Source organism: Thunnus thynnus, chromosome 14, assembly GCF_963924715.1.
Source record: "Thunnus thynnus chromosome 14, fThuThy2.1, whole genome shotgun sequence".
Classification (NCBI taxonomy): Eukaryota; Metazoa; Chordata; class Actinopteri; order Scombriformes; family Scombridae; genus Thunnus; species Thunnus thynnus.
Genome location: NC_089530.1, coordinates 5,832,274 through 5,854,152, shown reverse-complemented (window position 1 = coordinate 5,854,152; position 21,879 = coordinate 5,832,274). Strand labels below are relative to the sequence as shown.

General features: G+C 41.0%; 2 protein-coding genes across 4 annotated transcripts; one reads left to right on the top strand and one right to left on the bottom strand.

Moving 5' to 3' along the window:
* Positions 1-260: 260 nt before the first annotated feature.
* Positions 261-6,446, bottom strand: LOC137196678 (placenta-specific protein 9-like). 2 transcript variants are annotated; one of them, XM_067609444.1, is made up of 3 exons: positions 6,156-6,446; positions 1,015-1,106; positions 261-565 (listed from the first exon to the last, which is right to left on the bottom strand). In XM_067609444.1, the coding sequence occupies exons 1-3, from the start codon at positions 6,217-6,219 to the stop codon at positions 419-421; spliced, it is 303 nt and encodes a 100-aa protein (XP_067465545.1). In that variant the 5' UTR covers positions 6,220-6,446; the 3' UTR covers positions 261-418. The 2 variants fall into 2 exon arrangements, with proteins under 2 accessions (XP_067465545.1, XP_067465546.1); XM_067609445.1 differs by lacking the exon at positions 6,156-6,446 and adding an exon at positions 5,778-6,098.
* A 4,980-nt stretch (positions 6,447-11,426) lies between these two features.
* On the top strand, positions 11,427-21,082 carry LOC137196673 (uncharacterized). Of its 2 annotated transcripts, none has more exons than XM_067609435.1 (8): positions 11,427-11,702; positions 15,323-15,650; positions 16,251-16,367; positions 17,082-17,323; positions 19,147-19,312; positions 20,022-20,121; positions 20,355-20,430; positions 20,723-21,082. In XM_067609435.1, exons 1-8 carry the CDS (start codon positions 11,587-11,589, stop codon positions 21,012-21,014), a joined length of 1,437 nt encoding a protein of 478 aa, XP_067465536.1. In that variant the 5' UTR covers positions 11,427-11,586; the 3' UTR covers positions 21,015-21,082. The 2 variants fall into 2 exon arrangements, with proteins under 2 accessions (XP_067465536.1, XP_067465535.1); XM_067609434.1 differs by having other exon boundaries at positions 11,427-12,305.
* Positions 21,083-21,879: the final 797 nt, after the last annotated feature.

Below are 21,879 nucleotides of genomic sequence, written 5' to 3'. Positions count from 1 at the left end.
ATCTGTCCGTGTGTGTCTTTGTCATTTTCACTCAAATGCAGGGTGAAGGGTTAAAGGCACAGTTTGTCTGTAGACAGTAGAGGGCGATGAAGAGCAGGGGTGGGAATTGACTGAGCAAAGTGAATTAATCTCTTTGAACAGTGTTGTAAACATGAGCTGTGCCACTATTGTCTGCAGAAGGAAGAATCTAGGGCTGAATCAAAGAAATGAGGTTGTCGCAGGATTAGTAAGAGTAAATAATGCAAACACCTAAGCAGTAGTCTTGTGCAAAAGCCTGCCTCTTCTTTTAAGGTACAAACTCTGTATTAAGGTATATGTGTACATAGGTTTGCATTTAACTCATGGAAACAGATGCATTTAATCATTCAAAGTCCAAGTTCAAAAGCTGTCTATAGTTAATCCTCCATGGATGGCTGGTTTAGGACTGGCCCCTCTGCTCTGGGTCCTCCAGGATGTCTACAGGCTTTCCTCTACTGTCCAACAGGGGACGCCACTTTGGGGCTTCAATGGCATCCAGAAGAGCAGCCAGCTCAACCTCCAGCTTCTCAACTGTGTCCTCCACATTCTGCAGGAGACAGAAGACATATTTGTGTGGTCGCCGTATAAATAATACATTAATAAGTTGTAGTATGAATAATAGAATCATCTCTCATGAATAATACAACCACTTATTCATATGAATTATACAGTTGCCCAAAACAGCTAGTAAGGTAAGGTCAGAGTAAGTCTGGGGTTTATCGGAGGAGATGAATTAGGAGCTCCTCAGCATTTTGGAAAAAGTAGAAATCCTGGTGTTTTTGCACAGTGAGACTGGATGTGCTGTTGAGCCACTGCTTTGTCGACATCTTATCCTTGAAAGGAAATGCTGAGGATTTTTTGGCAGACTCAGACGGAGAGAAAGCTGACATTTAATAATGAAGCTGACAACACCAGGGGGAAAAAACATCCCGAATCCTGGTGATTTCAAACCACTGCAGGCTGAATGTGAGGTTGGTTTGAAAAAAAAAAAAGCACCTTCTCCACTGTATCCAGGCGGCTGTGAAGACTTGTGTGCTCCTGACATGCACTTGAACGCACCGCTCGAGGCCGCAGGTCAGATGCAGGTACTGAAAGCAAAACAGGTGCATATCTGAGTAGATGAACAGTATAAAATGTAAGTTTCTTACAGCAAGCAAACTGCTGAAAACCATAAAAAGCATCATAAAAGTTAGTGATGATATGCTTAAACAATATACTGATTTTAAAAGGAGAATTTCACTTAACCTCCACTTTAAACAAGTATTAGGAAGAAAAATTAGGAGAAAAAATCTTTTCTATGACAGTAAAAGACACTAAAGTCCAACCTATTCTAAAAAACAGCAAACATTTAAACCAAAAACACAGATTCCACATATCAAACAGGCCTGGTTTCTGAAGGAGCAATACAAGGATATAAACTCCAATTTATGATGCTAAAGGAATAGTTTGACATTTCGGGGAATACTGTTGCTTTCTTGTTGAGAATTAGATGAGAAGGTCAATACCAGTCTCATGCCTGTGTGTTAAATTGCTACAGCCAGCAGAAATTTAGCTTAGCTTAGCATAAAGACTGGAAACAGTCTGGCTCAGTCCGAAAGTTGTCAAATAAAAAGTTGGCAAGAAAGCAAATAAGCGTTTTTTTCCAAAAATTTCCAATTATTCCTTTAAGTGGAGCTTTTGGCACCATAAAATACAAGGAAAAAAATGAGAAATAAACAGCTGAAACATCAATAGTGCTGACAAATGAATGTAGTGTTAAGTGTTTTAAGTCTTAAAATCTGACAAGAGGAAAATGATATTTTATTTTTGACTGTTTTCCAACTTATGTGTCTGTCAAGTAACTGAAGTACAAATAATAGCAGTGGAGTGATCATCCTTACTCACACAGAGTCTAAACAGAGAATAAAACAGTGCATCAGTCAGCCCACTATAATGCTCTTGGTGTGAATGAACTTCAGCAGGGTGAACAGGGCCACATGCATCGTTCAGCCGGTTTCTTTCACAGTTATGTTTCCAATTATCTGTTTCTCTTTGAAGCCGACGTATTTTAGGGGAAGCTGGCATTCTCTCTCAGGACTCTGCTTCTATTTTCTAACACCTTCTTAGTGGCTGCAGGCCAGGCTCCCACTGATAGCATTTATACTTTATAAATGAGTGAACCTCTCATTCATTTACTGAGTGCTGGCAGCAGTGCTGTCGCTGTTGTTAGATGAAACATTTGGAGTGTATGCGAACAGCTAATGGCTGACAGTTTGTGTTGTTATTGAACATTAATGATGCTAAGGCAGTGTTAGGTACCTCAGTGGAATGGGTTTTGTCAACATCATTCAAATCGTGGCTGCTTGCCAATGACCAAACAAGGCTGCAGTTTCAACTTTTCTCTTGGAAAAATATAGTTAGAGGCTGGTTCCTTGCCTAGTGTTTGCAAAAACACATAAAGTATGCTTTAACTGCCAACAAGCAATGAGCTAGTAACCTCCAACAAGCCAAAATTATCTCTCTCCAACTGTGGAAACAGAAAAACTAAACCTTGAACCTCTTCACATATATCTTGTGCATTTCTGGAGGTTAATATACACAGTTTTCTTGTTTAACAGCTGATCCAGTTGGACACTCATCTCATAACTATGACAAAGACATACCGGTTCAATTTCTCCCCACCTTTTCCTACCATTTAATACCTTCATTTCTCATTTCCTGGCATCTATAACCTGTTTTCCTCTCTTTATTTGAAAAGGCAGTTTCACATATGATGGAAATTCTAATTTCAGAACAAAAACACCAGGCATTCAGTCTACCCTGAAATAAACACAGACAGTGGATTTCTTCAGGTGTTCTTAGCTGTTCAGCAGAAGCAAATTTCACCATATTTATACCTGACGTAAACTGTGAAAGATAAAGGACAAAAAGCTGTTTGCCTTTGATGAATGGGTGTTTAAAGTCCTTATTTTTTCATCTTTTTGCAGTTTTCTTTGTCCATACAGGGGAAATATAATGGGTAGATACAGAATTGTTTTTCTGCTGATCTCATGCTGCAAACAATATCCAACCCTAACAAGTTAGTCCTGCACCGACCCCCAAAATCTTTTCTTTTTCTTTCTTCAATAATGGCTGTGCCAGTAGAACCGTCCAGAAATGATTCCCATATCTTATTCTGCACGTTGTCTTCCCGTGTAGGCTACAGTAATGCCTCCGCATCAGGCTGTCTTGATTTTACAACAACATCCCATGGAAGCATTTTACAAGCTCCATTACACCGACAGGAGGGGTGCCAAGTGCAGTACATGCAGGAAACAGGCCAAGAAAAAGCAACGGATGGATGGAAGGTACTGTAAGAGCCGCTTTTGTCAGATTTTCTCACTGAGTGAACAAAGCAGATGTCTGCTCCAGTGTGACCTCCGTGACGGAGGTTTTTGTTGAGCTCACTTGGGCCCATGAAGACTTTTCAGAGTTCATCTATTTTGGTCTGACAGTGACAGATGAATTATCAGCTGTCTGCTAAAGAGATAGGTAGAGGTAGAATCAGATGGGAAGTTATCATAGTGGCGGTTTCCATTGTTGCATTTCATAACAACCACAGTCTTCAGCTGTTACAAAATGTGCGGCTGGTTTTCCGATCAGCAGAAAAAAAAAAAAAAAAAAAAAAAAAGGGGGCTCCAAAATCCCCCAAACCGCAGCTGTGCTTCCATCCATGTGTCAGTGTGTGTTTGTGTGATCAGTGTGTACACAGCACAGCCTGTGCTTTAAGAGGGGAAAACTTGCAACCGAGAATGACATGCTGATGTTCATGATGAATGTCTCACCCACCGAGTCTGTCAGAGCTCTTATGAAAAGGAAGGAGTGTCTGTGTCTTATGAAATAAACTACAGATGCGATTAATGTGGCTGATGCAGAATAGCTGACTGGCTGAAATGTTCTATTCACAACAGTCTGGGTTTCCAAACAGTGAGAAGGTATTTGTTCGCGTTTCCTTTGGCATTTGCTTTTGTCCAGCTCAAATGAAAACATATTTTCCCTGTCAGAACTGTTCCAGGAGGAGTTGGGAAATCACATAGTACCCCACACACACACACACACACACACACATTCCAAGGAAACATGCCACAGGAAAAGCAAACACAGATATGACAGTCCAACTCACTGGCTCCACCCGAGGACAAAGGTGAATGACCGTGAGTGTGTGCAGGACTGTGTGTTGTGCGCAGGTTCTTCTGGCTCTGCGGGTTTTTACGATGACATGACTCTCTGCAGGGGAGAGGGAGTGCAGCCGAGTGCAAAATTGGGAAGTCAATGCAGGTCAGAGCGTTAGTTCATGACAGCAGTCTTCATACATACAGACCGAGCTCTAGTCTGATAGACGCTCATGAAAAACCGCAAAGCAGCTTACAAGCATGATCAATGAGCTTTAAACTCCAGTCATAAGATGTGTGCAGTGAATACCAGCAAGCACAAAAATGTGAAGTGAAAAAACCTGCATGTACGGTACAAACACTAAAACACCTCCATTTGATGCTTACGCTTCAACTGACAGTTCAACTACTTTCAGCTCTCACACCTCAACACACATTTCAACTGCTGTCAGAGCTTACAAATAATTTGACACCTCATCTGCAGTGCACACACCTCAACTATCTCCAGCGCTCATAATTGCACCGACAATTCATCTGCTTTCAGTGCACATTCATCAGCTGACATTTCAGCTGTTTTCATCTCCTGCTCTTCAAATCACGGTTCAACTGCTTTCAGTGCCTACACGTCATCTGACATCAAGCTGCTCTCATCTGTTGGTGGGCACAGAGACTGAAAACAGCCGTGTGTCACAATGAGAACCAGTTTGAGTAACAAGATGGGGAATTTTAAGACTTATCAGATGCCAAAACACTGACAGGATTTTACATCATGGTGGCAACTATTTGCAATTTGAACAGCAACTTTCAGCACAAGCAAACACACAATTCTTCAGAAAATTCAGTAAAAATGATTTGTTGTCAGGTCCAGGGGTTTATTAACATTAAGCCTTATGACTGTGCTAGCTGCTAACAGGCCACAACATATACACTGAATGCCTTCAGTTTCCAATAAAAGGATATGCCACTCATCCTATGCAGCACTGCTCACTAGACTGGGTGGTTGGACAGGCCTGATCCTCTACTCCTGTGCCAACTGAGCACTGAGCTTAGAGTCAGAGAGTCAGAAACTAAACCAAAATACTTCAGGGATGACAATTATTCATTGTCCATCACAGTCTCAATGAAAAGTTTCTCCTAACAGCAGCATGCTACTCTCACACATCCTCTCCCTCTCTGCCGTTCGCCCTCAGACAGTCAATCAATCAAAAATGACAAATGACAACGTACAACTGTGACAGCATTGCAATTTAATCTTTTAAAATCACATATACTTTTCTGACACCAGCAGAGCACCGTGCCCTATGAGGTTGTGTTCATTTTGCTGTGTGCCTCTTGCAGTTGGCCATTCTTGCAGTATGAAGTCACTGTAATTTACACTTGAGGCCATCAGTCACAGATTTGGTTTGAGAGAACTGGCCCACATTTTTGTGATTATCCGTTGGAGTTTGGTAACACTGGTAAACAAAGCTACAAACACTATTTAGAAGCAGGCAGATGAACATGCATGAAGGAAAAAAAGTTGTTGTTTAAAGCTGTGCTGACAGTATATCAGATGAAGTCTGGCTGGAGCTGCAGTGAAATTAATAACAGATGTGCTGGCAAACCATTAACACACACACACACACTCACATGTATGTGTATGAACACACATGATGTCAGTTCAGCTTCACATGTGTGCATCCAGCCATCATCTACACACACTTACACACATCTGTGAGTGTCTATGACATGTATTGTACCATGAAACAAAGACTTGATGTATATAATAGACATGAATTTGCGAGAACTGAGAATGTAACTTCGTTTGACTGATGGTGATCCCAGGAACTGTTTAACAATACTGCATCAGAAAACGTATTTCTGCCGCACTGATCCGTAAATCAAAACCTTTAACAGACTGAACCACTTATCTGCTCAGCTGATTTCCAAGCTGTGTGTCCTTTGGCCCTTCCTGTCTGACCTGTGACCCCTCTAAGTTCCCTCCTCCAGACCACACCCATCCCTTACCTGCCGCAGCGTAGCCAATCAGGAGGAGGAGGAGTCCAACCGAGGAGGTGAGGGGATGGATCATGGTGAAGAGGGAAACCTGTGGAGCAGCTGGTGACAAAGAGTGTTTCAAAGAGTGTGTGAAAGGAGAGAAAGCCCCCAAAAGTCTTCAAATCCAGAACCAGACTGAAAACCAAAGGATTTCTTCTTTTCCACAAATCTTCCTCTCTCCCTCGTTGCCCTGCGTCCGCTCTCTTGCTCACTAATCTTTCCCTCCTTGACTTGGTTGCGTCCAGTTTCCTAATGAAAACATTAGATGCAGAACAAAAAGCTCAGTATCTGGGAAGGGGCGGGAGGGATGAACTGGGGAGGGGACTCAGATCTCAGCTCAGCCACAGACTCTCTGACTTTTAAGAAGGGAAATCTGGTTTTACTTAATTCATTATGCTGTGCAGGTTTCATGTTACATTAGTGGCAACTGGCATTTTCATGTTCACAATAAAGTTGATAAAAAGCATGATTTTATAAAGAAAACATGACATTATGACTGTATTCAGTATTACATTCTCTTTGGACTTGAAAGATAACTTATTTCTATCTTTACCAAAGGTGAGGTTGAGGTAGACAGCCTCTCTTTTGATTTTGTTTCAGTATTTGAACTGTATTTTTCGATAAAATCAAGAGAATAATAAAGAGCTCGAGGCTGCCGAGTTCTTTCTGGGAAAATCAGCCGGTGTGTCTGTTCAGCGGGAAGTCGGAGGAATCAAAATCAATTCAGCAGCAGAGAATGCCCTTTATAATCACATTGATTGGTTCCTGTTATTCCCGCTGGACTGGCATCTCTCTCTCTGTGACTCACACACACACACACATACATACAGGCAGACAGGACTGTTACGTAGTAAACGTAGTTATCTTCATTAAGCCAGACTGTCTTCAGCCTCGTGCTCTGCTCACTCGTCTGGCCTCTTAAGCAGATCTGCAGGTTAAGCAGCAGAAAACAAAACTGGAGGAAAAGTGAATGAGGGGATCAGCGAGGAGAAGAGAGAAGAGAGACGTGTTTGTCTGTCAGTAGATAACAAACAGTGACAGAGGTCAGAGACAGAACAGTCACTGTATATGAAAAGAATTATATATTTCACACATGAACAACCTTGTTAGCCAAAGTCACTGGAAACTCGTATGTCTGGAAAAAGACACAAATGATTAAAATCACATTTAAAGGGAGTAAATGTATTTATTCTAGTTATTTATTTATTGGTTTAACAAGGACAGTGTGCATTAATAAACAGTGCTGTAAATGTGGCAGCGTTAGTTCATCTGTAGTTCCTGGACAACTACAGATGATATATGGTCACCATAAAAGAGAATGTGATATTAAAATTTTAAAAGTTATTGAAATAATTTATAAGCATGCAAAGCAATTACAAAAAGAGAATATTAATGTTAGTAAATATACACATACACAATACACATACAAAGCAATAAAATGGGGATATTAAAAGAATACTCCAATGATTTATAACACTGTCTGACTAACATTAGTTTTTTTTTAAATTTTAAATATAAAAATTAATGCAGCGGAACCAGAGATATTGTTTTTTTTATTCCATGCCGTCTCTTCCTTGCCAAAACCTGGCGCCTACATTACCCACAATGCAACTTGACCACCTACAGTTCAGTCAAAGATTCGGATGTGCTATGTCAGTAGGCTGGAGCTGCTGGCCTCCAGCAGAGATGAGGAGCAGGCTACAGAGTTCTGGTAACCTCACTTCTTTCTAACTCTAAACCTCCACACATTTTTTTTTCATTTTTAGCCCCAGCTGAAGCTGACTCAAGTAACAATTTATCAGACTTCACTCTGCTCCCTCTGGAGCCACAAAAGGCTTTATACAACTTTTTCCACATGTGCAGTAATACTCCCCAAGACCTGTAAACAAACTATGATGCGTAAAATTACAGGAGGTTCCCTTTTATGTTAAATGGGGGTATCAATATTATATAATTCATGCAATTTACATCCCAACAATGTCAATTTGTCTTCTAATTTATGCCATAAAATGATAGAAATTACAGTAGAGGTCATTAGAAGCCCTTTTACAGTTTACAAATTATTTTTATCAAGACAAAATAGCATGTTTTATTTCATGCTCTATGTGAACATTTTTAGGTCCCAAAAATTCTAATGACCTCAGCAATTCTGCAAATTGACAAGTGAACTGGCATATGGAGAATATTTGTGCTCTATTTTAAGTTGTTTTTTGTTTTAAAAATTCTATCAAACAAATATCAGTATCATGACAATCACTCTAGGAAATCTCCTGAGACTTCCATGAAACAGAATAATATTAGATGTGAATGTATGTCAAAGTTCAGCCTGTGACCTGTCATTCAGGTAGTGAATGTTGGTTCGAGTTCGGCCAGCAGACACATGGATGTCTACATGGACACAGAGTGAGAGGATCATGGCACCCGGTCATCTGGCGTCACGCTGATCTGTGGTGTGACAGTGCTGGAGGCGGGGTCACCTTCACACTGTCTATTTATGTACAACTCTCTTCTTTCTGCTGTCTATATGCCTGTTTGTTTTGTTTGATGTAATGCCTGCCAGTCATCTGATGACCAAATGTCACAAAAAGTGACACCTCTCCAAACACTGTGACAGTTCAGGGTTAGGACTTGTGTTTTGAAGTAATAAGGAATAAGGATTCGGTAGGGGTCATAGTAAGTGTTGGTAAAACTTATTTTAGGGTTTGTTAAATGATATTGTGTGGTCCCTATAAGGAGAGTAAAAACACAAGTGTGTTCATGGCCTCCTTTGCACATACTGCAGCCATTAAGCTATATGATAGGGAAATTTTCAACATTTTCTTTGTTGAAATGAACAATATGCACTGTAACCTTTCATTATTTCATCCAGTCTACCAGCTATCTCCACCTGAACATGGACCTCACTAAACCTTGTTATTGCCAAGAACTTAGCTCAGCTCTCTGTGTGCGTCTGGCCCCTGGCATACTCTGCCTTCCTGCCACTGTTTAAGGAGCTAAACCTGATTTGGGTGAGGTGTGGGTGTGTGTGACTACATCAAAAGGAACAAATCTCCACCCTCCGCTTTTAAGACAAGCCATTAGTTGACCTTTGATTTCCTTTGACTGTGTCCTAATCCTATTGTAGATATACTGTGCTTACAGAAACTCAGCAGGGTCCTCTCTGTCCTGCTTGTTGATACAGCAACTGTGTCACAGCTCTTGATACTGTATGTTTAGTTTGTATCCAAGAAAATTAAGATAAATTTATTAGCACTTCAAATTGGTATTACCTTTTGTTTCCATGGTCTGTATTTTCCTGAAATTTGTAATCCTCATAAGTCGGTGAAACGCTCCATTACAAACTTCAGCTGCCTGGCACACATCACTCACACATCTAAACAAAGCAAGTTACATTTGAAATCTTGCAGACAAAGTGATCATCTGCTGCTTAAAGACTCATCTTTTAGCTCTTTTTGCCACCAAAGTGTCTCTTTTAAACTTTTATTCAAGCTAGATTTTTTGTGTGCTCTAATGGGACACTTAAATGCATCATTTTGTTCCTATGTCACGCAAGAGTAGCAGTTGAAGCAATTGAGTGTCCCCATGTGCCCCCTCTGGAAGCCTAAATGGTCTTCTGGTCAGCCTACGTGCCCCTCTGGTTAGCTGAGGTGATTTAGCATTGCACTCCTATCACACTGTCAGACTCTCAACACACAATTTTTAAAATAGGATTAAAGTCGTGCAGCAGCACCAGAGACATCATCTTTTTTTTAATTCCATGCATTCTTCCTCCTTGTCAAAATCTGACACTTACATCACCCACAATGCAACTTGACTCAATTCCCTCAGCTGTAGAGATTCGGGTGTTGTGCTGCTAGCCTTAAGCAAAGATGAGGAGTGGACTACAGAGGTCTAGTAACTCCACACTCCCAGATTTGTAGTCTTCAGCCCCAATCAAAAAATGACATCACTCAAGGCAATTTATCAGACTTCACGCAGCTCCCTCTGGAGCCTCAAAAGACTTAATACAGCTTTGTTAACATATGCAGCAGTACACCCAAAGACCTGCAAACAGATTTTGATGTGCAAAATCGATTGACTTCCCCTTTAAGTGCAACACGCACTAGGTGCACCACATAGCACATCATCATCTGAAACATCAATTTACACCTCGCCTGTGTTGCTGGGATGTGTCAATCTTGGGAGCAAATGTGGTAAAATTTCAGTTTTTCTGAAGCGTTGATGCACATTGATGCTGGGAAAAAGGAGAGTGGAGTACCCTGATGTGTCAGCGCATATCAGTATATTACAACTATTACTGGAAATTTTAGACAGTCACTGGAAAACTTTTGAACATTAACTTCCCTCTCTGTGACTGACAACTTACATGAAACCATCTGCGCTATGCTAAGGCAGTAAACACCACCCATCTCACACTCCATTGACTACACTCAGATTTACCTGCAAATACTGTTTGAGCCACGTCTGCTAAAGGGATTATCTCTGATTATACACATTCCTCTAGTGATCTGAGTTGGGGCATACTCATTATTTAGAAGGGGCCAGGAACACATCACTGTTGTTCCCAAGTTTGGATTTGAGGGACGTGTTGGACATTAGATCAGGGCTGGATTGGATCTGGACTACCTGCTGAGTGCTGGCAGCAGCCAATTTACCTCTTCTCCACTTTCCCTAAAGTCTCTGTTATCTGTCTAGCTGGCAGCCTGTCTCTCTCTGCAGTTATACTACATGTACTCTTCGGTTGTGTTGTTAAAACTTATCCAGGGCAGTTGTGCTGCTCTTCAGCAACATCCTGCTTCAGTTTCTTACAGCTGACATGTGACAGCAATGCACTGAATAGAAGATTGTCTGCTGATGCCCTCAGTGTATCTCAGAGAGGCTTAAGGTGAACTGCCCAGCATCTTGATTCTAGATATGTAAAATGGAGATATGAGTGTATATATATATATATTTTTTTTTTTCAGATCTGGCAATTTTCTGGGCGCAGCCCTTTCATTTCTGATCCTCCACTCACAGTTGTCTCCTCTGTTTGGTTGAGCCTCCAGATCACTGCTCCCTAGATAAACCCTAAGTCTGCATCTATCTCCTTAGACTGTCTGATTAGCACTACGTCACAGAAAGGGAGGTAATCCTGGTCTGGGACTAGGAATAGAGCCCTGGGAGGGGCCAGGCCAATGGAGAGACACTGCAGAGCCAACATGCATGTGTCCCTGGGTAATCCCTTCTTAAATAGCCCCTGCGCAGTGAAAGAGGGAGGGAGCTGGGGCAGGGGATGTTACACCGTGGGAGCAGCACCAGTCAGTGTCCTCTTATCCCTCGGACACACCACAGCAGCCGGAGGAGGGATTCAGCTACAGATACAAGACTCTTTGGACTTTAAGAGGACAGTGCCTCGGCCAGGATGAACTTTGCTGCCCAGTTATTCTACTCGAGCTACTTGAGTGAGCGTCTCGAGCGATTATATTCACCAAGGCCTGCAATCAAAGACTGCGAGGAGAATGACCCCTTCTGGGAGAGGTGGGAAATTACAACATGTAGCCAGTCAGACCCTTCGGACCTCTCCCCTACCCAGACCAGTCCAGTAGTGCCAGATTTAGACCCTGCCCTGGACAAGAATCAATCTCCATCCCAAAACCAGGACAAGTCACAGACTCCCGCTGTTCCTTCTAGTTTGAGTTTGGAGGCAGCTGCTACTTCTACAGCTTTAGTGCCTCTTCCTCTTTCTCCTCCTCTTTGTTTGCAGCCTCATCTAACAAACACATCCTTAGATGTCCAATCTCCCCCTCAGCCGCTTTCCCCCCACCTAAATCTTGAAAGGGAATCAACAAAACCACCTGTTTGTCTTTCAAATCCATGTTTGACGACTGCAGTCCCCAAATCTAAGATCTCCAACCTCCCTTCCGACAATCATCTTCCTCCTCAGACGGTTCTCCCCAAACCTTCTCCTGCTCCATCTGAGCCCCCAACAGCAACTGCCTCCTCCTCTTCCATCTGCCCACCTTCTACCTCCTCTTCCTCAGCTCCTGCTCCTTGTAGAGGAGTGCTACTCCCTTCCTTCTGTGCCCTGGTAGACTTACTCCTTCGCTTGGTCCTCTACATTATTCTCCTCTTTGTCAGCAGGTAATTCTTACATATTTTAAGAAAGACAGAGAGAATTCAGATAGTGGCACAGGAAAGTTAAATTGAATCTAAGCATCTAGTGCAATACTGTGCCAATACTGTTCAATATATAAATGACATCACATCTAAGGTCAAACTGAGGTTGCAATACTTCCTGTGTGTTGTTGCAGCCTATGTGGAACACCATGACTAGTGAGGTTCAGTACATCAGAATAATTTTGGACAGACGTGAATCTTCAATCAGAAAATCACAGAAAATTATCCTTTAAAAACTTTCTGTGAGACACAATGTCTCACACGTATGGTACCTAAGTAGGCTAAAACAATCCAGACAAAGAAAGAAAAATGCTGTCTGACCCAGGTCTGGAAGATGTAAAGATACAGAATTGTGCTTATGATGATGAACAATCAGGGTCATACAGTGCTGGGAGACATTTCTTCCCACATGCACGTTGTTTCAGTGGGGAAAGGAAGTAGTACATCAGACAGTTAGCCTTTAAAAAAGCCTAAGAAGCTGAGATAGTACAATGATGAAAGCCTGGTGAGCTGAAATGTCTCCTTCACTTTTTGCTTCATCCTCACTTTTCATTTTTTGTACCATCTAAAATGAAAAGAACCTATTTTTACCATCTCAGCTCTTCATCTCCTCTTTTTGAGGTTTGATTCCGGCTGCTGTGTTGCTCTTTTTCCCCCTTTGATGTTGTTTTTGAACTCTGCTTTTGAACCAATGCACTCTAATCACAGGTGCAGCCTTGGACTTTACCATTCACAGCCATGTTAAAGAGCAAACTGTGTGCCTGAATAATGGACTGACAAGTAGGGCAGAGGGCAGTAATGGACCCAGGGGACCAGGTGAAAGGTCATAGTATTGTTTATGGCAGATCATTGTGATATAAATAGACAGGGATGTTCTCTGCAGAGTGCTGGCAGCACTGGATGAAACTCAGACTGTTCGTTTGGGAAAGCTGCTCCACCTGGTGGCCTCTTGAAGACAGAGGAGATGTTATTGAGGCTCAGCAAAGCACTTTCATCACTGCATTCTCTTTTATTTTACTCTTCTTGAGTTAAAAACTTAGTCAATCAGCTTTATCTGACCACCTGCCTGAGTGACTGAAGCAACAAACACCTGGCTTTTTGCCTAGATCTGTATGCAACTGGCATGGCTCCTCTGCACAACCTCATTCAAAGTTTCAAACTTAGTTGTTAACCATTTGTGGTCTGCTTTAGTGGATAAGTGAGAGGGTTAATCTCCAGAGGGTGTAATCCTATTATTATGTTTATACTGTTTAAGGGGCTTCCTGGTTAACTACGTGCTTACAGAAGCATCCACAAACAAGTCTGATGTTTAATCCAGTTTTGTGCAATGTCATTTGAGAAATGAAAGTAGACTCAATATTTGGAAAGAAATTGAATTATTTAAATGAATGGTACTGTTAGATTATATTCAATAGACTTTTACTGAGCTGTTATAAATCAAATACTCCTGTCTTTGGCCCTAAATTGCCACTTTAATCGTTTGTGTGTCTCCTGAAAAGAGGAGCTGAACGACCCGATGAATCATAAGTTGACTTATAGATGTAATCTGTCACAGTGATTCAACGCTGGGTTGACATGAAAGGTGAATCAATTCATCTTAGACTGAAGGATCGTGTTTGTGTATGTGTGTGTGTGTGTGTGTGTGTGTGTGTGTGTGTGTGTGGGTGGGTGGGTTTCATTCACATACTTTCATGTCAGGGTTGAGGTCAGTTCAATTTCAATTCAAGCAGTTCACGAAGTTGAAACTGTGAAATTGTCACTTTAGAAAGTTTTTTACATCCAGCCTCAAATGTCAAAGAGACTGAAGTTCTGAAGTGATGTCTGAAATGCAGTTCCAGTGTATAATTAGAATTTGGTGAATAAATAGTGACGTGATTTAAAGCCTGGTGTGTGTGTGGGTTGGGCTTGCAGGTTAACAGATCATAGTCTCTAACACTATATAGTGGTGACACATGCTGATTGTCATCAGTCTTGTTGGATTTTCCTCCCTCCTTCTCTCTGCCTTGCCTCAGGTCGACTTGTGTTATATTCTTCTGTTCCTATGACGCATATAGTACACTTTCACACTTAGTTTTATAAAGTTTTATCTCTAAATCAGTTCTAAAACAACCCACTTCATAAGAATTTGTTCCAAGGGACCTGCTTATGGAAATGTTTTTGTTATTGGTTTAGATTTAAATGTCATAAATCTGTGCGAGAGAAATCAGTCATTTTTCTACAGTCTAATATTTTGGGAATAAGTCTTTGTCAGCTCATTGTACTGAGGGCCCTTGTATGCTTTTCTAAACAACAAATTATATATACATCACTGCCAAACATTTTCAAAATATACTCCAGTATTATGGATTTCATGAATATCAATGCACAGATGCTAGTAATCCATCAAAGTGAAAAGGATGACGCTTAATTTTTTGGTCAAAAAACATTATTATTGCCTGATGGTTCAGTGGAAAACATCCAGGTAAATGCTTGAATTGATCTGACAAGTCTTTTGGGAAGTTCCAACATCATGAGTTGGCTGTGGAAAACAACCATTTAAAATCAAGAAGCTATCAAATTTACATCTACTTTTACTCAGCATCCATGTTTGCTTATTGTCTATCTTCTGGCTTTGTAAGATGAACTTTAAAACCCAGACATTGGAGCTTCCTGACCACAAATATTCAACACACAACACACTTTTCAAACCAGTCAATGATTTTCATACTGATGCATTGGCATGCAACAATTACAGTAGGTTTGCGGTAGGTTTTAGAAAAATAAAACCTACAGCATGTTTATTTTAATACTGTACTAAAATGAATGAAAGTCTGGAAAGCAAAGCAGAATGGAAAATGATTGTACATGACTTTTAGCACACTGCTCTACTGCCTAAGTATGTCAAAGCGTTATGATTCTGTAATGAATTGTCTGTGAACTATCTGACAGTATTCTCAAATACAGCATATCTCACATGAATATTCAACCCTTCTCTTGCACAGAGAGGAGTTGCGTCTGGGCCCCGGTCAGCCCGGCGGCTCTTACAAAGGAGGTCTCATCAGTAATGGCACCGTAACCCGCAGACCCACCCTCATTGAACCAGAGAGGTTGAAGGACTTTGGTGAGGAAGAACTCCTCAATGGAGATGTGAAGGTCCATGACATCAGAGTGGTGGGGGGCCCCGAGATCAGGCTCATGGACCCACCCAAGACCAGACGACTCAGCGAGTTCAGGGTTGTCTCCAGACCTCCTGTTCAGTACCTCCGCTTTGAGGACATCAGTGCTGCGGCCTTCAGGATCCAGTCAGGGATACAGAAGACGCCCTGCACGGTACACTAAATTAATATGAAGATGGGTGACCTCTGACCTCTCAGGAGAGCAAACATCATCTCTATCACTACATGGACATAATAGGAACTGTTTTGGGATTTTGACAGGGGAACCCTCAGGAAATCAATCTAAAAATTAAGCAATTTGTTATAGACTGTACATCATTTTGATGAGGCATATATCTTGGTATTAACATAATGTGTTTTAATTCAGTGTGTAGTATATCATATTTTACATGTAATTTGTATCATAATTTCCCTTTTTTTAAACGAAGTTTCTTTGACTTTAGCTGTTATTTTGAACATACTACATGCATGTTAAAATGATATTGTACCTATGTACATTTCCAGTCAATATCAATGGAATTGTTAGTTTGAACATGTGCTTAAGTTAAACCTTATCAAATCAATTTAGACATGAGATATATATTCTGAGAGGCATGAATTTACTTTTCATTTCTAGATTAAACACAGGTTAGTAAAAAGAAAAACAACTTCCTAAATTACCAGGGTAGAGTTTTTGACCTTCTGTACAGTACAAATTCCTTGTGAGATTATAAATAGAGCTGTCCTTAAAAATTGTCTTCTTCATGTTTTTCAGTACTCCAGACTGTCCAAACAATACGGCATGGAGATCTACCTGAAGAAGGAGCAACTGCACTACACAGGCTCCGTGAAAGAGAGAGGAGTGCTGTACCTGCTCACCTCCCTCACACAGGTCAAACTGAGAGAAAGAGAGAAAGAGAGAGAAAGAGAGAAAGAGAGAGAGAGAGAGAGAGAGAGAGAGAGAGAGGATGATCCTTTCCTGTCTATCAGGTCAAGTGACTCTAGAAGGTGCCTCGTCAGTGTGATCTACTAATCTGTGTGTTCGTGCAGACACACGTTAAATGACCATTATTGACCTATGGGGACAAAAATAGCCTGACTGCAGCGTTAATGATCAGTGGCTTAAAAATGTGCCCTTTTCCATGTGTATACTGAGTCAGAGTTTTTATCATTGTCAAGACTGTGAATTGACGACCAGCAATTTTTTGTTTTTTAAACATTTCTCAGCTTTAAGCACACAGGTGGAAAAATCACTTCCAACCTCTTTATCCCCTTCAGTAAAGCCACAAAACTGAAGAAGCAAGGATCAGCACAGGAAGCAGCAGGGATTATGGGAATTGTGGGCAACATTTTGAGAAACAACACCACTGACAATATTGCTCAAGAAAGATGATATGGAGAATCTCATTTGGTTGCAATAATTCTATACTACTGTAATACTAATTTCCTAATTAATTTGATGATGAGGCCATTGTCTATTTTATGTTGCTTATTTAAAGCCAATAGTCAACCTGAATGATGAAGAGAAAAGAGTTCATTTTATTTGTGGTATATAAGATATATGCAAGTGTTTTTACATCTTTGCTCACACTTCATGTCCCTCCAGGAGCAGCAGAGGAAGGGTGTGATCGTGGCCAGTGACTGTAACTTCTCCATGGCCGTAGCCCACCATGCGGTGGAGCTTAAGATCCCGGTATTTGTCATCATGCCATCATGCTGCTCCTCACCTCGCCTCAGGATCTACAGAGACTATGGCGCCATGGTCATCTCCTATGGCAGCACCGGCCACGACTCCCAGAACCATGCCCGCCATCTGGCCAAAGAGAACGGATACCTCTACCTGGAAGAGTCAGTCTCACTAACACTCACTCTGACATTTGACCTAACAGAGTTCAGAACCATGTCTAATGGCCACTGCACTAATGATATTGGTGAATTATTGGCTATTGCATGAATGTAAACCATCAGAATAATCAGCTGAACAAGTGAAGAAGAATCTCACCCTGGAGCAAATCTATATATAGTGGTGTTATGTTTAATGTTATTTGATGTTTAAAGAACTACAACTGAGATCATCTCTTTTTCACTTGCATCATATAAGCAAATGCCCAATCATTTGATCAAATCATCCTTTTTTGTCAGAGCAGGAAAAGTACAGATGTAACGATGGATAATGTTAATGATGGCTGTGTTCTCAGTCACTCCAGTATGCACATTACCAGGATCCTAGGGCTGTTGTTGTAATTTTAATGTCACAATGTAGAGTGGTTTCTTGTACAACAATGCAATACAATCTTTATAATGATGTTTTAATTAATGTATAATCCCATGAAAATAAGAATTGTTGTGTTTCGTTACCTTAGAATGAGCCCTACATAGGGAGCGTGTCCTCCTCCACGGAGGCCGTCATGTTGCACCGCGATGTTTCTACAGTAGCCCAGAATGTACAAACCAAAAACTGACTCTAAAGAGGGCCTTTCCCGTTTTTTGCGACTGGCCACCGTAGATTCTCCTACATGCTTGGAGGGGGAGAGGACGGGGGAGGGGTATTCAACTGGTTGCAATCTGCAACCTCACCACTAGATTCCTATACACTGGTCCTTTAAAGGGTGAATACTCCAGTAATACAAACAACTCTACTGTACAATACATTTTTAGATCTTTTATGACATGTTGAAATTTCTGCCATGAAAGATGTCTGTTTTCATCACACTTCAAGTTTAAACACTTTATCCGTTTTTCATGTTTTACATGCCGCTGAACAGTGGCCACTGTGGCCACAAGTGGTAATTACAGGATAATAGTAAACGTTACAACATACAGTAGATTTACACCTATGTGGATGAGGAAAAACACATATTAATATCAGGAGTAAATGCACACAGAATTGCGATCGGATTGGCCAGACCACATCTTGAGGTGGTTGTGCTCGCATTGTGATTGGATCTCAGCCAGATGTAAATGCAATCTGTACAGCGTGACCTCATTCGAGAAAATCCTCCCAGCCCGCTGACAGGACATCTAACTCCACCTCTACCTGCTAGCTTAAGCAAGCCTGGCAAAAGCTACAAGTAGTAGCAGTAGCAATAAATCCTCCCTCACAAAAAATGAATGATGCCCATATACCACATTGCTTCCATCTATGATACACCATGTTTGTTGGCAAGTCTGCCAGCCCTGTCTAGCAAATTTGCACATTGAGACCCGATCGCAATATAGGTATAATCAATTTAACAAGAGTACTTATTGATAACAGATATGGATCACATGTTAATACCAGGTGTGAATGGGGCCATAGTGTAACAAAAACACGTCAAGAAGATTCATAGTCAGAAAACTGAACTAAAAACTGAACAAACTAAACTTCAAGGGTTGTATAACACTGTGGTTACTTTCGGATGCTGTAATGGAAGATATTCATGAATAGAAATCATATTTCTACCACAATCTCCCATTGTGAGATAAGAAAGAAGGACGTATTACTTCTGTCATCTATTGAATTAAAGTCTGCTGTGTGTGTGCACAATGCAGACAAACTGGACAGACTGTGATGAGAATGTTTATCACAAAAGAAACTTTATGACACCCACGAGGTGTGCTGATCATCAGGACACTCTGCAGCATGTCAGCTCATCTCTTCCCCCTTTCTTTCTCTCTTTTCTGGCGTCCAGAGATGAAAGTGCAGCATACCTGGCAGGACTGGGCACTGTGGGCATGGAGATCTATGAACAAGTGTCCAAACTGGATGCAGTGGTGGTTCCTGCAGCTGGACAGTACGGTCTACTGGCTGGCACAGCTGCAGCCATCAAACACCTCAACGCAGAAATTCTTGTCATCGTAAGTAGATGCTCAGAGGGTAGATTTTAGTAATTAAGGGAAGCAGAAGAGAGAGGAATCTCACACTAGTGGTATTGTTTGTGCAAGTGATTCTCAAAATGAGGTCACATTTCCCATAAACCCTTGCTTCTCATTGCAAATATGAGGCTGCTACTTGCCTCCTACATCTCACTGGTGTTGATCCAAGTGTGTTTTTCAATCTGCTTAGATTTCCTTAACAAGATCAATGTATTTGAAGTGTTTCCCCTGTTTCCTCTTGTTCCATTATCCGCCTACAGCGGAAACCCTGACAGCTTTTGCTCTGTTTACACTGGAGCAACAAGAATTGCCTTCAATTTTCCATCATTAGATCATAAACGCTGTTGCTTTACAAAGACAAATCCCTTTGTCAAGCAAGGGCGTTTCTTGCTACATTTTACTGCGAGAGGCTAAAAATCTTTCCATATGGTCTTGCTTGTTTATAGTAATCATCTCATTTCACATCTATTGATGTTAGCACTCAAGATGTACCACATCTATTTACAGTGGACGGGTTGCTGCATGCTACATGTGTATACATTGACTGTACAAAATATCTGCACCCATTCAAGAGAAATTCACCACTTTTATTATTAAAGAGTAAATGTAAATGAGGAAGGACTGTAGAAGATTTTAAGTTTAAAAATGGTTTCTGAATTAATTAATTAACTGCATGGGCTTTCTTTGACAGGGAATTGAACCAGAAGGTTTCCCACTGCTGCTACAATCTCTGAAAACAGATGGTCCAATCAAAGGCATGCACAGCAACCCCAATAAGAAACTCTACGGAGGTAAACTCAGCTCATGTCTGGAAGGATGTTTAAAAGCCTGGACAGATGAAATACAACTGACCACTGAAGTGATCAGTGTTAGTTCAGACATTTAGTACATAACTGTAATGTGATGTGAAGTTTGAATAAACCTCATCATTATCTGCACATTTTCTTGCTAGAAGCTCAAGAGGCTCTTCACTCTCTCTCTGCTGCAGTAACACAACATATGTTGATCTTCTGTCTGTTGTCAGATCTTATGGAGCGCTCGCTTGGCGTTAACACCTTCCAGCTGGCAAAGAAACTGGTAGACAAAGTCATCTCTGTCAGGTACTGCATCTCCACATTACAGCACATTCACACTTTAAAGCCTCATTTGAAAGCTTTACTCTAAAATTAGATATACACTGTAAAAATGTGTAAAAATTCTGTTATGTGCCATCTTTACATTTTGCCTTTTAAAATGTTGACTGCTGAATTTTAGGTACTTTATTTCAATAATTTTTGGGGAGTTTATTATTATTTTTATTCAAACGTAATTTTGAAATATAACGAACTATTCAACTATTCTGTAATTGATATGACATGGCTGTCCTGACGTCTTTTCTTTACTTGCTCACAGTGAGGAGGATGCTCTGGTGGCGATGCTGCGCTTTCAGGAGTTTGAGCGCTCTACTGTGGACACAGAGGGAGCCATGGGACTGGCTGCCATCCTGGCCGGACAACTACCAGAACTGAGAGGCAAAAAGTGGGTCCGACTCTTTAATATTGTGTGTACCTCCGTGAACCTCATAGGGAAATGTTCTTACAGAGAGGTCAAAGGTCAGAATCAGCTGCATAAGGCTGGCGATTTCAGCCAAACTAACAATATACTGATCCTACTAACAAGTATTGTGTGTGTATCCATAGCCTGATATATCTTATTCCTCTGTGCCGTAGACCTCCGTTGTTGTCCAGAAACTATTAAAAACATGTCAGTGAACCACATTGTTGCACTGGGTGACATGTTCCTTCATTACAAAGAATTTGGGCACATTAATTTGTTTAGAAATGGCTCCAAAGATTGATAACAGCGATCACATTTCAGTCTCTGGAGAGTAGTTCTGTGTATGGCAGATGTACTTTTAGTGCAAAGTTGAGAAGTTGTGATATGTAACACGACAAGCAAGCAAAGCTCTGTAGATGGAACCATGTTCCTGCTCATGTGCAGTGGCATCTGCTTTACACAGAACTACTCTCTGGAGAATGAAAACATGATCGCTGTTAGTCTTTGGACAACACCAAAGGTCTATGGCACACAGGAATAAGATCATGTGGAGACACACACAACACTTGTAAGTAGAATCAATTGATTTCTGGTTTGGCTTTGCACATGAGATTTGGACAATAATAAAAATATAGAGGCCCAGGAACTTGAAGGGAATCAGTAGGGGGTTGATCGGGTTTGAAATTGGGTTCTCCAGATAAAGAAAGTTCTTACTTCACTGTTATCTGCTCAGGTTAGCGTGATGTTCACTGATATGAATATAGACCAGCATACATTTAATTTCATTTATTTAACTTAAAATGTCATTTCATAACTCAAAATGTTTCGTGTTTGTGAATCCTGGTCGTTTGAAACGATGTCAGACCCCTTTGTATCATTTTAAATATAGTCTTAACTCAGACATTTTTCTTAATGCCTGAGAAAAGCTGATGTTTTTGGCAATACAGCAATGTCAGCAGCACTAATCCGCTTGGCTGCAGATGAAACAAGGTTCCTTCTCTGTGTGACTGTCT